This window comes from Heteronotia binoei, chromosome 6 (genome assembly GCF_032191835.1).
Source record: "Heteronotia binoei isolate CCM8104 ecotype False Entrance Well chromosome 6, APGP_CSIRO_Hbin_v1, whole genome shotgun sequence".
NCBI classification, from domain to species: domain Eukaryota; kingdom Metazoa; phylum Chordata; class Lepidosauria; order Squamata; family Gekkonidae; genus Heteronotia; species Heteronotia binoei.
Window position 1 is genome coordinate 82,549,018 of NC_083228.1, and position 16,641 is coordinate 82,565,658.

Below are 16,641 nucleotides of genomic sequence, written 5' to 3' on the forward strand. Positions count from 1 at the left end.
GTTTTTTTCTCTTAAGATGGCAGAAATTTTCTGCAAACCTGGGGCAATTTTCAGGTTTGTAGAAAGATCCATCTTGTCTGTTCATGGTACAGTCTCCAGATTTATGTATCCTCAGATGTGGCTGACTTAGCTATTATAAAATAGATAAGTGGGGATTGCAGGAGGGCGTATCTCTTCCTCTGTTTTCTTCTCTCTTACCCTTCTCAAACAATATTCCACCCCTCTCAATGCTCCCCTTCCCCTTTTCTCCCCTCTTCCATTTTTCTGCCAATCTTCCCCCTTCTATTTCTCCCACTCCTGTTTCCTGACAACCTTACCCTGTTCTTTCTTTCCTCCTCCTCTGCCAATATTCCCCCAATCTCACCTTCTTGCTCCTTATCTTGACCTTCTCTTCAGTTGCAGCATCAGTAATAGTGCCCCTGGGCAGCCACCATGGCAGTGGCAGGACCCTGGGAGTCACTGCGTTAGCTGCACAGCTAAGTAACCTGCACATTTGCAGATCACATTATCGTTGGGGGATTTAGACATCCCAATGTATTTCTTTAAAACTTTAAAGATTTTTCTGCAAATCTGGTCTCCCCCCCCCCCAAGTTTGGAGAAAAATTTCCTTTCTCTCAGTGTGGGCTGAGTTAGAGGATTTAGATATCTGCAGATCTGCCCACATGTGAAAAATACATAGACAGATTAATTCTTTCATATGCTTTCTATATGTAAGAACAGAAACAAAAGCCATTTAATTACAGAAATAAAAAGATCACATCAAATTAAGTTATTCCAACCCCAGCTTGGCTTCAACAACAATGTAGAATGCTGTGCACAGGGTTCTTCCCATACACACCTTCATAATTCAGCTTCTCAAATCCCTGAAAAAGAACTGAGGGCCCGCTGTGATGGCATACAATGTAACATTGGGGTCTGCTGCTGGGACTAGACAAGAAATTGACAATGTTTTGATCTCAGCATAATTTCTCTCTCTTAAGCACTGGTTTTACAGCGTTAGGATGCAAACTATGAAAGATCAGAAATTTTCTTCTGGCTGCTCAGAAAATGCAGCTCACAATATAAAGGATATGTAAACACAAAATGAGATACTCAGTGTGTAAGGCACTCACCACCAACAAAGCTGTGTATGAAAATACAATTAAATATGTCAAATATTCAAGTATATTGGTAATTTTTGAAATTTCAAATACAAAATCAGCAATTCACTACAAAACCACTTACAAAAGTCTATCCCAAAAATGCAATGAACTCATAAGGGAAAAATCTATTTCAGATATAGAACCCACAGGCTTCAGCTGTAACTATAAGAGGAGTCCTGGGGATATCATTTACGCACTATCCCTTCAAACTGCACCCCACATTTACAATGTATATATAAATGGTCCAGGTATTCCCAACAGGCAACCTAGCTATAAATGGAGCCGTGTTTCGCTGAAGCTTGATAACAAGGAACCATCTCTTCTATAATTATTAATACTTCACATCACATCAAATTATTGCATCTAGAGAAGGGATACAGTGATCATGGGAGATTTCAATTACCTGGACATCTGGAAGTCCAACTTCGCTAAAAATGAAAAGTCAAATAGATTAATGACTTGTCTTGCTGACAACTTCCTTTTCCAGAAAGTGAAGAAGGAAACAAGGGGATCTGCTATCTTGGATTTGATTCTCACCAACAAGAAAGAATTGATTGAAGAAGTGGAAATAATGGGCACCCTGGGCAGCAGTGACCATGTGATTTTGGAATTTACAGTTTTAGTGAAGGGAAAAACTATACATAGTCAGAATTACAGGTTGGACTTCAGAAAGGCAAACTTCGATAAACTTAGAACTATGCTGAGTAAAATCCCATGATCAGAAATACTTAGGAAGAAGGGGATTCAGCAGGGGTGGAAGTTTCTTAAAAACGAAATACTGAAAGCGCAATCCCAGACGATTCTTATGAGAAGATAAAATGGAAAAAGCCTAAAGAAATCGAGTTGGCTCCATAAACAGCTCTAAAGACTTGAGAAATAGAAAAGCCTCCTTTAGGAATTGGAAGGAGGGTCTTATAACCAAGGATGAATATAAACAAATCATCAGTGCTTGCAGAGAAAAAGTTAGAAAAGCTAAAGCTCAGTATGAGCTTAGGCTGGCCAAAGATGCTAAAAACAACAAAAAAAGGGTTCTTTTCTTATGTTCAGAGTAAGAAAAAGAGCAAGGACATGGTAGGCCCATTGCGAGGGCAAGAAAGTGAAATTGTAACAGGTAATGAAGAGAGAGAACTGCTCAATTCCTACTTTTCCTCAGTCTTCTCTTTTGAGGAAAACAGTGCTCAACATGGCAAAAACAGAACATATAAGGAGGGTATGAAGTTCCAAATAAGGATCAGCATAGGGGTAGTACATAAACACCTCGTTTCTTTAAATGAAACTAAGTCCTCAGGGTCAGATGAATTGCATCCAAGGGTTCTAAAAGAGCTTGCAGATGTAATTTCTGAGCCTCTGGCTATTATTTTTGAGAATTCTTGGAGAACAGGAGAGGTGCCGGAAGATTGGAGGCGGGCAAATGTCCCGATCTTCAAGAAGGGGAAAAAAGAGGATCTGGGTAACTACCAACCTGTCAACTTGACGTCTATACCTGGAAAAGTTTTAGAACAAATCATCAAACAGACGGTCCTGGAACATTTAGAAAGAATGGATGTGATTACTAAGAGCCAGCATGGTTTTCTCAAGAACAAGTCATGTCAGACTAACCTGATCTCTTTTTTTGAAAAAGTGATTACCTTACTGGATCAGGGGAATGCTGTAGACATTGTTTATCTTGATTTCAGTAAGGCTTTTGATAAGGTTCCACAAACTATCCTTGTTGACAAGTTGGTAAAATGTGGTTTGGATCCTGTTACCGTTAGGTGGATCTGTAACTGGTTGACAGATCGCACCCAAAGAGTGCTTGTGAATGGTTCCTCATCCTCTTGGAGAGGAGTGACAAGTAGAGTGCCTCAAGGATCTGACCTGGGACCTGTTTTGTTCAACATCTTTATAAATTATTTGGATGAAGGAATAGAAGGAATGCTTATTAAATTTGCCGATGATACTAAGTTGGGAGAGGTTGCAAATACAGTAGAAGACAGAAACAGAATACAGGATGACCTTGACAGGCTGGAAAACTGGGCTAAAATCAATAAAATGAATTTTAACAAGAATAAACGTAAAGTTCTGCATTTAGGTAGGAAAAATCCAATGCATGGTTATAGGATGGGGGAGACTTGTCTTAGCAGTAGTATGTGCGAAAAGGATCTAGGGGTCTTAGTGGATTATATGCTGAACATGAGTCAACAGTGTGATGCGGTGGCTAAAAAGGCAAATGCAATTTTGGGCTGTATCAACAAAAGTATAGTGTCCAGATCATGTGAAGTGATGGTATTGCTTTACTCTGTTCTGTTAAGACCTCACCTGGAGTATTGTGTTCAGTTTTGGGCACCACATTTTAAGAAGGATATAAACAAGCTGGAATGGGTCCAGAGGAGGATGACGAAGATGGTCTGGAGACCAAGTCTTATGAGGAAAGGTTGAAGGAGCTGGGGATGTTTAGCCTGGAGAGGAGGCGGCTGAGAGGTGATATGATCACCATCTTCAAGTACTTGAAGAGCTGTCATATAGAGGATGGTGTGGAATTGTTTTCTGTGGCCCCAGAAGGTAGGACCAGAACCAATGGGTTGAAATTAAATCAAAAGTTTCCAGCTCAACATTAGGAAGAACTTCCTGACCATTAGAGCAATTCCTCAGCAGAACAGGCTTCCTCGGGAGGTGGTGGGCTCTCCTTCCTTGGAGGTTTTTAAATGGCCATCTGACAGCAATGAAGATCCTGTGAATTTAGGGGGAGGTGTTTGTGAGTTTCCTGCATTGTGCAGGGGGTTGGACTAGATGACCCTGGAGGTCCCTTCCAACTCTATGGTTCATTCTGGATTCACAACAGGAGAAAAATACATCTTAAATCATTCAAAGTTGCAAGCTGATTTATCAATTTTCAAAGGATTAATAATTAAGTAATTATTAATTTTGTATATGATTTTGTAGTGAACTGTTGATTTTGTATTTGAAATTTCAATAATTACCAATACACTTGACTATCTGACATATTTAATTGTATTTTTGTACACAGCTTTGTTGGTGGTGGGAAAATGCAGCTGGCAGAAGTACAAATAAAATTTAACAGTAATAAATATCTAAGAGAAGATTCATTACCTGTTCTAGATGTTTGAGGCCCTCTTCATCATCTGGGTCAGTAGGAATATTCCCCATACCTGGAGCAGCTGTGACTGATATCTGAACAGGCCTTAAGGCAGGATGTGGATTAGAGTCTGGAAGATGAGCAGGGGAAGCTACATCTGGAGCAACTGGTGGTGAAGGCTGGACAGTGGAAACTGGTTCTAAAGGGGGAAAGCATGGAAAGCAAATTTCTTTATGTGCTCTATGGCTGGCTGACTCATGAGGAGCTCTGAACTGTCCATCATACTATCCAAATTATTTGCTCCTGATAAACATATCTTTATTCATCTAAGGATAAGACTAAAATAATTCTGACCCTCCTTTACCTAACATTTCTAGATGCACAGATGCTCTTGTTACATCAGGAGCCTCAGTTTTCAGGGTTAAATTTGATACAACAAAACATTTCACACTGATCATAGGTAAGCAGCAGCTCCTTGGCCAAATTCAGCTCACAGACTCTATATGGAGAAATAAGGCAGAACATTCCAGAAACCCATGGACTGGACCAGGGGTGTCAAATTCATTTGTTATGAGGGCCAGATCTAACATAGATGAGACCTTATTAGACTGAACCATGTGTGTAATAAAATGCAATGCACAGAAAAACAATTTTTTTTAAATTAAAATAAAACATGCTTAAAACATTAGCATGCTTGCAGTATTTTGTTTAACATACTCTGATAACTGATACTTCCTGCTCTGAATTATTGCATCAAAATTTGGAGACAATGTCTGTGCTGTAGCAATCTTGAGTATTTGTAAGTTGCAAACCTTCTTCTGATTTACTGACATTCATTACAGAAATCTCATGCTCAATGCTCTGTGCCCTAGGATCCAGGGGAAAACATGAAATGGCTGGGCATTGCAAGCTTTTGTACGTAAGTGGCTTTGTGTGCTGATCAAGAACATGTGAAGGCACCATGACACAGACTGAGGGCTACGTGTTTATCTACAAAACTATAGTCTTCCCCAGAAAAATAACTGCAGCTCCTATGAGACATTACAAGTGTCAGGTATAAGTCCCGGACAAAGATCCATTTCAGGTTTGTACTCTGAATACACGTTGCTGATTTTCCTAATAGTATTATCATTGCTGATAAAGAGCCAATTATCCAAAACATATATTCCTATATACGCTCATATATTCATAACTTTATTGTTATATGTATCTACACCTTTAACTATGCTAACAAACATTATTTATAATGTTATTAATTACTAACCCATATATATATAATATATATATCTTCTAGGTAAGCTTGTAGTTTTTTATGTATGAGAACATTAGTGATAAGGAAAGACAACATGGAGGGGAAGTCACGGTGGGAAGCTTGGGCCTAATCTCGTCTCTCTAGTAAGGGGGGATAGGTACCAACTGAAGATGTCTGTGAACTGGAATGCAACCTTGATGGAGAGTAACACTGTGGCCTGAGAAATTTGAGTGGGAGAGTTTAGGCGGGAGGAGTGATGGGCTGTTAACCTACAACCTATATTTAGTTTGTAAGTTTCGTTGTGTTAGTCTGGCAAGGCAGTAGCCTTGCGTATACATGCTACAAGTGTTTGCTATATGTTTTTTCATTAAAACCTCTTCCGCAATTATTCAAGAAGTCTTGTGATAGATTCTAGGCAAAACCTAACAACAAGAATACAGAGATAGCATAAGAGAGCCAGTTTGGTGTAGTGGTTAAGTGTGCGGACTCTTATCTGGGAGAACCGGGCTTGATTCCCCACTCCTTCATTTGCACCTGCTGCAATGGCCTTGGGTTAGCCATAGCTATTGCAGGAGTTATCCTTGAAAGGGCAGCTGCTGTGAGAGTCCTCTCAGCCCCACCCACCTCACAGGGTGACTGTTGTGAGGGGGAGAAGATATAGGAGATTGTAAACCGTTCTGAGTCTCTGATTCAGAGAGAAGGGCGGGGTATAAATCTGCAGTCTTCTTCTTCAATGTATAGTGGTCAGTATCAGCCTACTATCTGGGAAGCCTAGTATCACAACCTCTGCTATGGTGACGCCAGCCTATTGCCCCCTGCCACAGCGAGGGCAGCTAAATATACGTTAGTCTCTTCGGGGTTCTGATACAGTAGATGCACAGGGGACCACTGCAGATTTGAAGTCTTTCCCAATCACACAGGCACCAGAGAACATAACAGCAAACTATAGGTCTTTATTTCCAAAATAGGCTTTAACTGGGGGATGGGATGTATATACAGAGGCTAGTTTGTATCTTGCAGGAATAACATTTGCTATACAGTATGTCGGCTAGACCCTCCAGCAATGCTCGGAAGTATTTCAGGGTACACAGTTCTTCTTTTAATCCACTCTCCTAAACTTTAATCAGGCTGGCCTCTTGGGCTTTGAGTGCCTGGTCCTCGAGTCGTCTGGTTTGACAAGCCCCAGCTCTCCTGACTCCCTCAAACCCACAGCTCTCCCTCAGCCACCTTATAAACTCCTAGGAGCAGTGTATCATATGTCTGTGACCACTAAGGTCTTCCACTTAGACACTCTCTGTCACCTTCCTCTTCCTTAGAGGGCACTCATGACCTAGAGATATGCCTCATGCTCAGCCACCTGGCTGATTTCACAGAGTGTACAGAGTGTATATAGAGCTTCACTTCACACCAAGCCTCTCTCACACACTCTCAGTCCAACTCTCCCTTTCTGACCGTTTTTTTCTTTTTCTGACAGTTAACCTCTGAGCCGTTAGCTGTCACTTGAGAGTTCTGAGCACCCCTGGCCCCCACCTTCAGGTCACATGACTCAGGGCTCTCTGAGTCCTCAGCTTCTCCATTAACCCTTTGATTCCATCACACCTAGGTTCAAAATCCCCAGTCTGCAAAGGAAATGTGCTGGACATACACTCTCAGCCTAATCCACCTCACTGGCTTGTTGCTATTCCTTACCTAAATAATTTGCATTGCTTTCCTATTGAGAAAGACAGGATCTTGAGGGCATGAATATAATGATAAAGGGGAAGGCAACCCAGTTACAACCAGGAGATCCTTGGCAAAACACACACATACGTACAACTGTAGCAAGGAAAAAGCTCTTATCTTGAATAAAACTGTTGGTCTTAAAGGTGTTTTTTGTATTTCTCCTGTGGGATTGAGGCAGGCTCTATCAATTGCACAGCAGAACTACAGAGCCAAACTCCTCCACCGGGTGAGGTTCCTCCTCCCTTGAGAGAGAGAGAAGAGGGAAAGAGCAAAAGGCTGCTCTGCTCAGCTGCATTACATGGGAGAAATACAAAAAGCACTGTTAAAGCAAGCTGCTATGAAGGACTCAGAAGAGAGGAAGAAGGAAGCAGACAACGGCCATTTGCTCGCAGGCTGCATACAAGCCCTGAGTAGCCAGATTAGGTCTGCAGGCCACACATTTGACACCCCTTGCCTAGACTATCCACATGTTCCTAAACAGTTTTTCCCTTCTGTCTACAACAGGCAGTGAATTGGTCTGTGTATTTTAGCCCAGCCCAGCTATAAATACCCTTAGATGTGGCCCATACAGTAAGTAGTAAAGATAGTGAAAATTCTTCCTACAGCTCTCCAATTAATCCCAGTTGCTATATGTACATCAAACCTGTATTTAGACTTGAATTAATTACTAAAATTAGCCAATAAAAACAATTAGATACTTTCAACATTGCAGAAAGAGCTTGATTTTTCAGCGAGTCCTTGCTTTAATATCTTGCTTTAAACACCTTGCAAATACTTTGCTTTAAAAATGCATTCTTATGTGTACATTCTGTATATTCTTTTAAAAATATGTCAGACATCATATACCTGCTTCACTGTTTTGATTACCTTCTCTAATGGGCACTTTGGATGGCAGGATATCTTCCATTTGGTTCTCTTTATCTCCTTTTTTTTCTATTACATCTGGAACATGGTCCTCTCTTCTTTCAAGCAGGCTTGTTGCTAACGACTCCTGTGACTGGGGTTTTGGTGGAGTACCTGACCTGGCAGATGGTGAAGATTCTTTGACTGTTTCTTCTGTTACTTCTGAAATCATGGATAATTTTACTTAACTGGTCTGGAAAATGGAAGCAATGCTTGAGAAAAACACCCAAGAAATCCTTCTTACCTGCTGCTGTTGGCTCTGCTGTAGCCCCTTCCCTCATGTGTGTTTTATCTAGTTCTTTGACTTCTTCACTGTGACTTCCATCTGAATCAGACTGGTCTTCCCCCTCCTCCACAGGACGGAAATCCATTTCCTGCTCCTCAGGTATTGGTTCCTTCTGAACCTTCTAAGGAAGAAACATAAACATGTATCTTTATACACTACTTATAAATAACAGTTATGGTATACCAAGTCCACAGTAAGTTTCTCACTTTTAAAGACAGGAATGCCCCAGATGAGTCAAAAGTTCCCATTTCTTCTTCTGCATCTTCCAAACACCATTCAGGAAGGCTATCCCTATCATCCTCCATACTGCCACTGCCACATCGCACTCTTCGGTAACCCCGCTCATCATCTCTGTCTCGGAAATCGAATTCAAACCTTCGCCGTCGCTCCATATGTTCTCTCCAGCCTGCAGAACGTGGGCCATCTAACGGGACAGGAAAGTTACTTTACAAAAGAGTTTCATAGGGAAAGAAAATGTTTGGAAAGGGAAAGGGACTCAGAAAAACAGGACATGGAAGACAGCATGATTTGACACCATAACATCACTTCAGCTTATGATACACCTTGAACTAAGTATTTTATTACAAGTTTGTCACCACTGTTCTCCCCTCACAGTGCTCCCTTAGAAAACCACTAACTTTTAGCTATGTTATTATTAATAAACAAATAGCTCAGGACCACTTTATTTTTCTGCATGTAAAGACAGGAGTTGTTAGAAATGACCAGTCTAAATTTATTTCCCTTCCTCTGTTTTAGACTGATGAATAAAATTATTCTCCTCTTTTTCATCAAAAATGCGAATGGATTACCAGAGCACTTTGGTACAATATGATAAGGGAAAAGCATGCCTCAAGTACAACCTTTGAATAAAGTAGCCAACCAGTGCACAACATAAAGGAGCTCCCTCAAATTAAAAAAACAACAACAACACCACCAAGGTCAGAAGTCACAGAATAATAATGAGATCACTGAATATTTATCTTCTTATTTGTGCCTAATAAAAACTGAGCAACACTTACAAGTTTCCAAATACTTTTCATCTGGACACTCAAACAGATGCAAATCACCCATCCCACCCCCCAGATGTTCCGTGCCCTCTCCAGTCTTCATAGTTGTTCCTACAGTTTGGTTGACAAGCTTTTCATATTCAGGACAGGCACTGTCCACGAACTGAAGAAATTTCACTCTCCCAATTGATTCCTCAACAGTTACTACTGAGCCTCACCACTGCATCAACCTCAGAGAGGCAGCCTTTGTTACTAAAGCTATTGTACAAGGTTCTAGAAAACAGGTAAGTCTGTAACACGGAGTTCATCGGAATTATGCCTTTCTGAGATCAAAGGTACATGCATTCTATTATGACAGTCAATGATGTCCTTACTTAAATGCACACACCCCAAGTTTCTTCCAAACGGATTTCTTTCCCCCTCTTCCCCTCTAGTTGGAACAGCCAACTCATGTTCACTTTACAAACGAAACTGGACATACATGGGGTTTAAATCATACATTGTTGTATGTGTGTTGAATGTAACACAAGAATTACTCCATGTATGTATGAAAAAAATCAAGCACATACTGTAGCTTGTGCACAGGGCTTCTGACTGCTCACAACCAAGCCTCTTTCCCGGGCGGTTTGAAGTGTAGCTTGTAATCTGTGATCTTTGATTCTATCAGTTGACTTTGCTAATGTATTATGCTAGCACAGTAATTCTGTGAAAGGATTTATAGCTGACCAGCTCATTTCAAAGTTTTGTTTTAAATGGTTGTATAACTATAAATATGTTTGAGAATGAGGCAGGGAGGAGGCAAAAGGTAGCGACTGCTAGTTCCAATGCATTTCTCTATAAGCTGGGATAGGCTGGTTGTGACTGTGTGAGTCAGATTAGAAATGGTTAAGTACAAGCCATTACCTTCATGAACATGATTCTGCTACTTAACAGATTGCACTGCATCCCTAACCCTGACAAACTTCCTATCAGAATTAAAAACCTGGGGTGCAGTCATACAGTGGCAAGTCCCTCACTGAGTGCAAAACCTAGTATTGCTTTTGAGAATTCTTGGAGAACAGGTGAGGTGCTGGAAGACTGGAGGTGAACAAATGCTGTCCCCATCTTCAAGAAGAGGAAAAAGGAGAATCTGCATAACTACTGACCCCATCAGCTTGACGTCTATATCTGGAAAAGTTTTAGAAAAAATCATCAGTCAGTCCTTGAGCATTTAGAAAAGACGGCTGGGATTACTAAGAACCAGCATGAGTTTCTCAAGAACAAGTCACGTCAGATTAACCTGATCTCTTTTTTTTTTTGAAAAAGTGACTACCTTACTGGATCAGGGGAATGCTGTAGACATTGTTTATCTTGATTTCAGTAAGGCTTTTGATAAGGTTCCACATACTATCCTTGTTGACAAGTTGGTAAAATGTGGTTTGGATCCTGTTACCTTTAGGTGGATCTGTAACTGGTTGACAGATCACACCCAAAGAGTGCTTGTGAATGGTTCCTCATCCTCTTGGAGATGAGTGACAAGTGGAGTGCCTCAAGGATCTGACCTGGGACCTGTTTTGTTCAACATCTTTATAAATAATCTGGATGAAGGAATAGAGGGGGAATGCTTAATAAATTTGCCAATGATACTAAACTGGGAAAGGTTGCAAGTACAGTAGAAGACAGAAACAGGATCCAGCTTGATCTTGACAGGCTGGAAAACTGGGCTAAAACCAATAAAATGACAGGGAAAAATGTAAAGTTCTGCATTTAGGTAGGAGAAATCCAGTGCATCATTATAGGATGGGAGAGACTCATCTTGGCAGTATTATGTGTGAAAAGGATCTAGGGTTCCTAGTGGACCACACACTGAACACAAGTCGGCAGCATGATGCAGTAGTTAAAAGGCAAATTCAGTTGTGGGCTGTATAAACAGAAGTATAGTGTCCAGATCAAGTGAAGTAATGGTATCACTTTACTCTGCTCTGATTAGGCCTCCCTAGAGTATTGTGTTCAGTTTTGGGCACCACAATTTAAATATATAAACTTAACTGGAATGTGTCCAGAGGAAGGGAATGAAGATGGTGAGGGGTCTAGAGACCAAGTCCTATGAGGAAAGGTTGAAGGAACTGGGTATGTTTAGCCTGGAGAGGAGACAACTGAGGGGTGGTATGATCACCATCTTCAAGTACGTGAAGGGTTTTTATATAGAGGATACTGCTGAGTTGTTTTGTATGGTCCCAGAAGGTCAGACTCTAGTGGGTTGAAATTAAATCAGAAGAGTTTTCAACTAAACATTAGGAAGACGTTCCTGACAGAGTGGTTCCTCAGTGGAACAGGCTTCCTTGGGAGGTGATGGGCTCTCCTTCTTTGGAAGTTTTTAAACAGAGGCTAGATGAATATCTGACAACAATGCTGATCCTGTGAACTTAGCGGAAGGTATTTGTGAATTTCCTGCATTGTGCAGGGGGTTGACCATGGAGGTCCCTTCCAACTCTATGATTCTAATAAATAAAATCTTTTACTTTATTCAAACATATTTTGACCAACCAGTAGAGGGCCTGAAGCTACTGCAACTCCTAGTCTGTTGATTAACTACATGTATGTGAAGTGCTAAATGGTGTATATGATTAAGGCACTGGTGCTTGTAGCAATTTTTGTTTCCAGAATGAGACTGCCAAAAGGCCTAGAGAAATGTCTTGTCCCTTTCACAGAGGCTCAATGTGTGGTCGTAAACAACACCCCATTAATCTCTTACTAAAAGGGCATTGTATGTTTTCTCCAGGCAGCTGGCAACCCTATGCTACAAACTAACTTTAAACATGTCTCATCAAAGAGGTTCATATACATTAATAACTCCCATTTTGCATTAGGATGACACTTTAGAGATAAGAATATAAGAGGCTTTCCAACTAACACAGCTGAATTGTTTCAGTTTCAAATTTAAGAGCCCCATCTTCCAACTAAGGAAGATACAATGCATTCTACTGTTAATAATTATCTCCTTTATATAAACAATTTATTTTAATACAAAGAAGAATTATACTATTGCCATTCCTTTGTACACTTAAAAATCTCCCTCTTAAAACTGTTTAATGGTCCTATACATTCTATAGCACGGGAAGGAAACTGCAAGTTGGAACATGGAGAGATTTAGAAAGACAGAGTACTCAAGTATTATCATAATCCTTGCACAGAATTCCTGTTAAATAGGGAATACAGATCTCATAGTATAAAGCTACTTTTGTTAGTCTTGTAAGACCTGAACAACCATCAACTGATCCTACAGCAAATTAACATTTTTAGATCTTACTTTATAACATGTTTAGTACAGACTGAAATTTCAACTATTTCCTTAAATTTTTTTCTGAACTAAGGGCAACCTACAGAATGTTCATATAGTACATAATGCAGCATTTTCTGACACAAGCGTTTCTCTCTGCTGGTTAAGTAGTAGAAAGTATCTAGCACTGTTTCAGCCTCAGGAATAATCTAGACACGAGTCTGTCATATATATAGCCCCTCTGAATTTAAAAAAAAAATGAGATTCAGTAGTGTTCTTTGTGTGCTAAACAAAATACTCATGTCCTAACTAAGGCTCCCACATCTGATCATCATGAGGTGCTGGTTCAGCTGTTTTAATACTGTCTAAGTTAGACACACTGCTGCTTTATTGTGCATCTATCAGTTATGTCTGACGTCAGGAGAACACACAATGCAGCATTCTCTGTGACAAACATTTCTTTCCTCTCCTTTCCAAGTAGAAGAAAGCATCTGATAATATTGCTGCCTCAGGACCTTGGATGATTCTTAGAAGAAATCAGACCTGGAGCACATTTGGTGGAAAAAAATACCATAGAAGGTAAGGATAGCTCAGTTATTGTCTAATTTTAGGACAGAGGATTGTCAAAGGGTTTTTTTCCCATTTCAAAACTTGAAGTGATTATTTCCAGCATAGGGCAGTTTTATGGAGATTTTCAAATAAAAACTTTTCCTTCCAGACTTTGTTTATTCACTGCCCCTTTGTGATTTCCCTTCTCATATTTCCCCTCTCACCTGGACTATGAGGACGCCATCTTTCACCATCCCTCCGTGAACCAGCCAGTCTCCAGCCTCCATCATCATCTTCACCATTTTGCTCTTCCCTGAAGATGCGCCAGTTTTCGCTCTCAGAGCGTATAAATTCATGCTTCCTTGCCGTTGCTACTGTCCCACCTTCCTCAAAGTTAGGTCTTGCTGCAAACAAAATAAGTGTGCAAGTGATAAATAGATTCATCATGAAGAGCATCTGGAGTGTAATTAAGAACTGCACAATTCAGATCACAAAAGTACCAAGGTGAAAGGACAGAAGAACTAAGATATTTTTCTTTGCCTTTCTTCTAAGGACAAATTCTTCTGTTTAAGCTACCCTGTGCAGTTTGTAGGATAAAAACCAAATTTAGGATTTTAAGCTTCAAAAACCAGATTTACAGGGTAACACTATGCTGAGTTATTCCAGTATAAGCCCACTAATTTCACTTTGAAACCAATGGGTTTAGACTGGAGTAACTCTGCACGGGACTGTGCTCCAGAACAGGATTGTGCTGCAACACAGCTGTAACTATTTAAGAATGTCAAAAGTTCACTCAGCAACAAGTGATGGAGAAGCATCTGCAGAGTTTGTTTGCATAAACAGTTTCATGCCACCTGATGTTCAATGAGATCGCTTTTCAGCATTATCAAGACACTATTCCTAACCACTGCAAAGTTTATCATGGCACAGTAATTCTGTTTTTGTTTGCATGGGAGGAGTTCTTAAACACTACATTATCCAATTTATTTGAAAAGCTTTATTTCTTGTCTTTCTTATTGAACATCAACTAGGGATCATTCAATATCATCTTATTTTAGAACAATGATTTCAGCAATTCTGGAGAAATCATATTTTGATCAGCAGCATGTCCTTGGTCAAAGGGAACTAGTGCATTACATACAATTAATGTATGAAGACTACTGCATTTCAAGTAATGATATGGAGGAGCCAGTACTGTTTAGCGGTTAGAGCACTAGAAAGGGGAAACCCAGGTTCTGTTCCTCATTAATCTCTGAAGCTCATTGGGTGACCCTGGACTAGCCATTTTCTCTTAGCTTAACTTATAAATGTTTTAAGAGGACACAACAAAAAAAAGGAGGAGCCATGCATGCTGGTCTCTTATCTGAGTATTTGACATCTGGCTCTGCATCAGCCATAGCATCCTATACGGCTGCAATGATTTCAGTTATGATAAAAGTGAGAAGAAAATGGGGCGGGGGAAGCATAGTCATATTTAAGATGTGACCCTACTCACACTTTCTAGTGAGTGCCACATTGAATTTAGTGTGATTATTTTCAAATTAGCATGCATAGGATTAAGCTGCAAAGATACTAATTCTAGAAGAATACAAAAATATATTTGTTAACAAATTGTAACAGATTTCAAAGCCTAAACAAATAAAAATATAGTTACAGAAAACTGCATGAAATTATACTCAAAATGCTAGATATATTTTGAATTTACTGAAAAATGAGGAACCAAATAGAGACTTGGTCACTGTATTTTAAAAAATGCTTCACAAAACCCAAAGTTCTTTGAGTATGTAAGTTTATGCCCCCAGCATTTTACTGGGTTTAAAATTATTTAGCACAGAGGTCGGTGTTTGGCCTTGATTTCCCAGGATGAAAACAAAAAAGAAAAAGATCTGTGGCTTTGCCTCAAACTAATTGACTGGACTTCCTGAGGAGAAGGAGCAGTGAAAGGGCACCTGCATTCCATGTCTGACCCAAAGCCAGCTATGGTGTTTATGGAAAAGTTCAGATACAACAAAGATATCCAGCCAACAAAGTCTACAGCTATGTAATCTGAAGTTTTAAAAGGGACTAACTTCAAAGTACTAAAGTGGTGTTCTGGAATACAAACTTTTGAGAACTTGTTTATTAAGGATTTTTTACTAGAATAGCAAACAGCAATGTCAACACTCTTTCTATAAGATATACAAACACCCATACTGTTCCTTACTACAATAAAAAGGGTTTCTTCTAGTATCTCTCATGTTCAGATAATACACTGTGACAAATTCCCCACAGTAAATGGACAAATTTTCCAAATCAAAGCATGGACAAATTTCCCAAAGTAAAATTGAACTTGTGATGCATGAGTAGAAGTAGATATGTCTGGTTTTTTTAGCAGAAAAGGCCACCCTATTTGCACACCCCATGCAACAACGCCCAACTTGAAGGGATCTAGTAGTATCCTGCCATGATACCTAGGATGAATCTAGACCAGCATTTCTTCCACCGTGATTCAATTTGTCCAACCTAGAAGATTTCTTTTTTGTATCTGCTTCTCCCTCCTAGAATTAAAGAGTTTATACTTGAACAAGAGTGACATTTCATGATAAATATTTCCAAATTCTGCAAGATTTTCTTATACAATAGTACATGTCGCTGAAGTTTTGGAAAAAGACTAATCACGTGATAGGGCAGATTTTGTTTCACACTGAAGCATACTGCTCATCATTCTAAATTACAGCACCAACTACATTTCCAAAGCTGTTTAAACATGCATGCAAATATGAGACAATTCATCTTTTAAAAACCAGCAATTTGTTTAAAACTACCACCAAATGAACACAGTGCCTGTACTTTAAAAATAAAACCACAATCCTATGCTATGAGATCTGGACAGAATTAAAACAAACTGCACAGACTTAAATGAGCGAAGTATCTCATCACCAAGAATGTCACAGAGCTTGTCTCAGCTGTATGGTGCTATGCCTCAACATGTATTGAAATGTTCTCCACTAATGAAATCTAGAATTAATGTTTTGTATTTTATAGGTTTTTTATAAAGGAGAAACATGAGGGAGATTTCAAGTTTCTAAGTAGCATTATATTGGTCTACATTAATAATTTTCACAGCAGGTCTTCAGTACTTTTACTGCAAACAATCACAGTCTTTGTTCCTCAGATCCTCTTACGTCTGACGTTTGATCAAAGTCCTCACATCAGCAGCTAACTAAGGAAAAATGTGAAATGTTGCTGCACTACAAAGCAACCCTCACAGATCATGTAAGTGGTTCTGGAAGGTGGACCTTATAGACTAGTTTTCAGCTAATGTCTTTACTAGTCGGTTGCTACACACTAAATTCTATGCAGCATAAATCTGGAAGATCACAGATTTATGTGATGCCAAAGATACGGCTCATTTTTACCTTAAGATCATTGTAAATATCCCATCCATCCCAGCAATACTGTTTAT

General features: G+C 39.7%; 1 protein-coding gene across 2 annotated transcripts in view; it reads right to left on the bottom strand.

Annotated features, from left to right (window-relative positions):
* Positions 1–16,641, bottom strand: part of GIGYF2 (GRB10 interacting GYF protein 2) — a 108,513-nt gene that overhangs the window by 43,297 nt on the left and 48,575 nt on the right. Inside the window, exons 8-12 of one of the 2 annotated variants that reach the window (XM_060241949.1) lie at positions 13,421–13,600; positions 8,588–8,805; positions 8,340–8,502; positions 8,060–8,257; positions 4,233–4,417 (exon numbers count right to left, since the gene is read on the bottom strand). In XM_060241949.1, coding sequence (XP_060097932.1) covers positions 4,233–4,417; positions 8,060–8,257; positions 8,340–8,502; positions 8,588–8,805; positions 13,421–13,600 — 944 coding nt within the window. The remainder of the gene's footprint in view (positions 1–4,232; positions 4,418–8,059; positions 8,258–8,339; positions 8,503–8,587; positions 8,806–13,420; positions 13,601–16,641) is intronic. The other variant, XM_060241950.1, reaches the window with a different exon arrangement.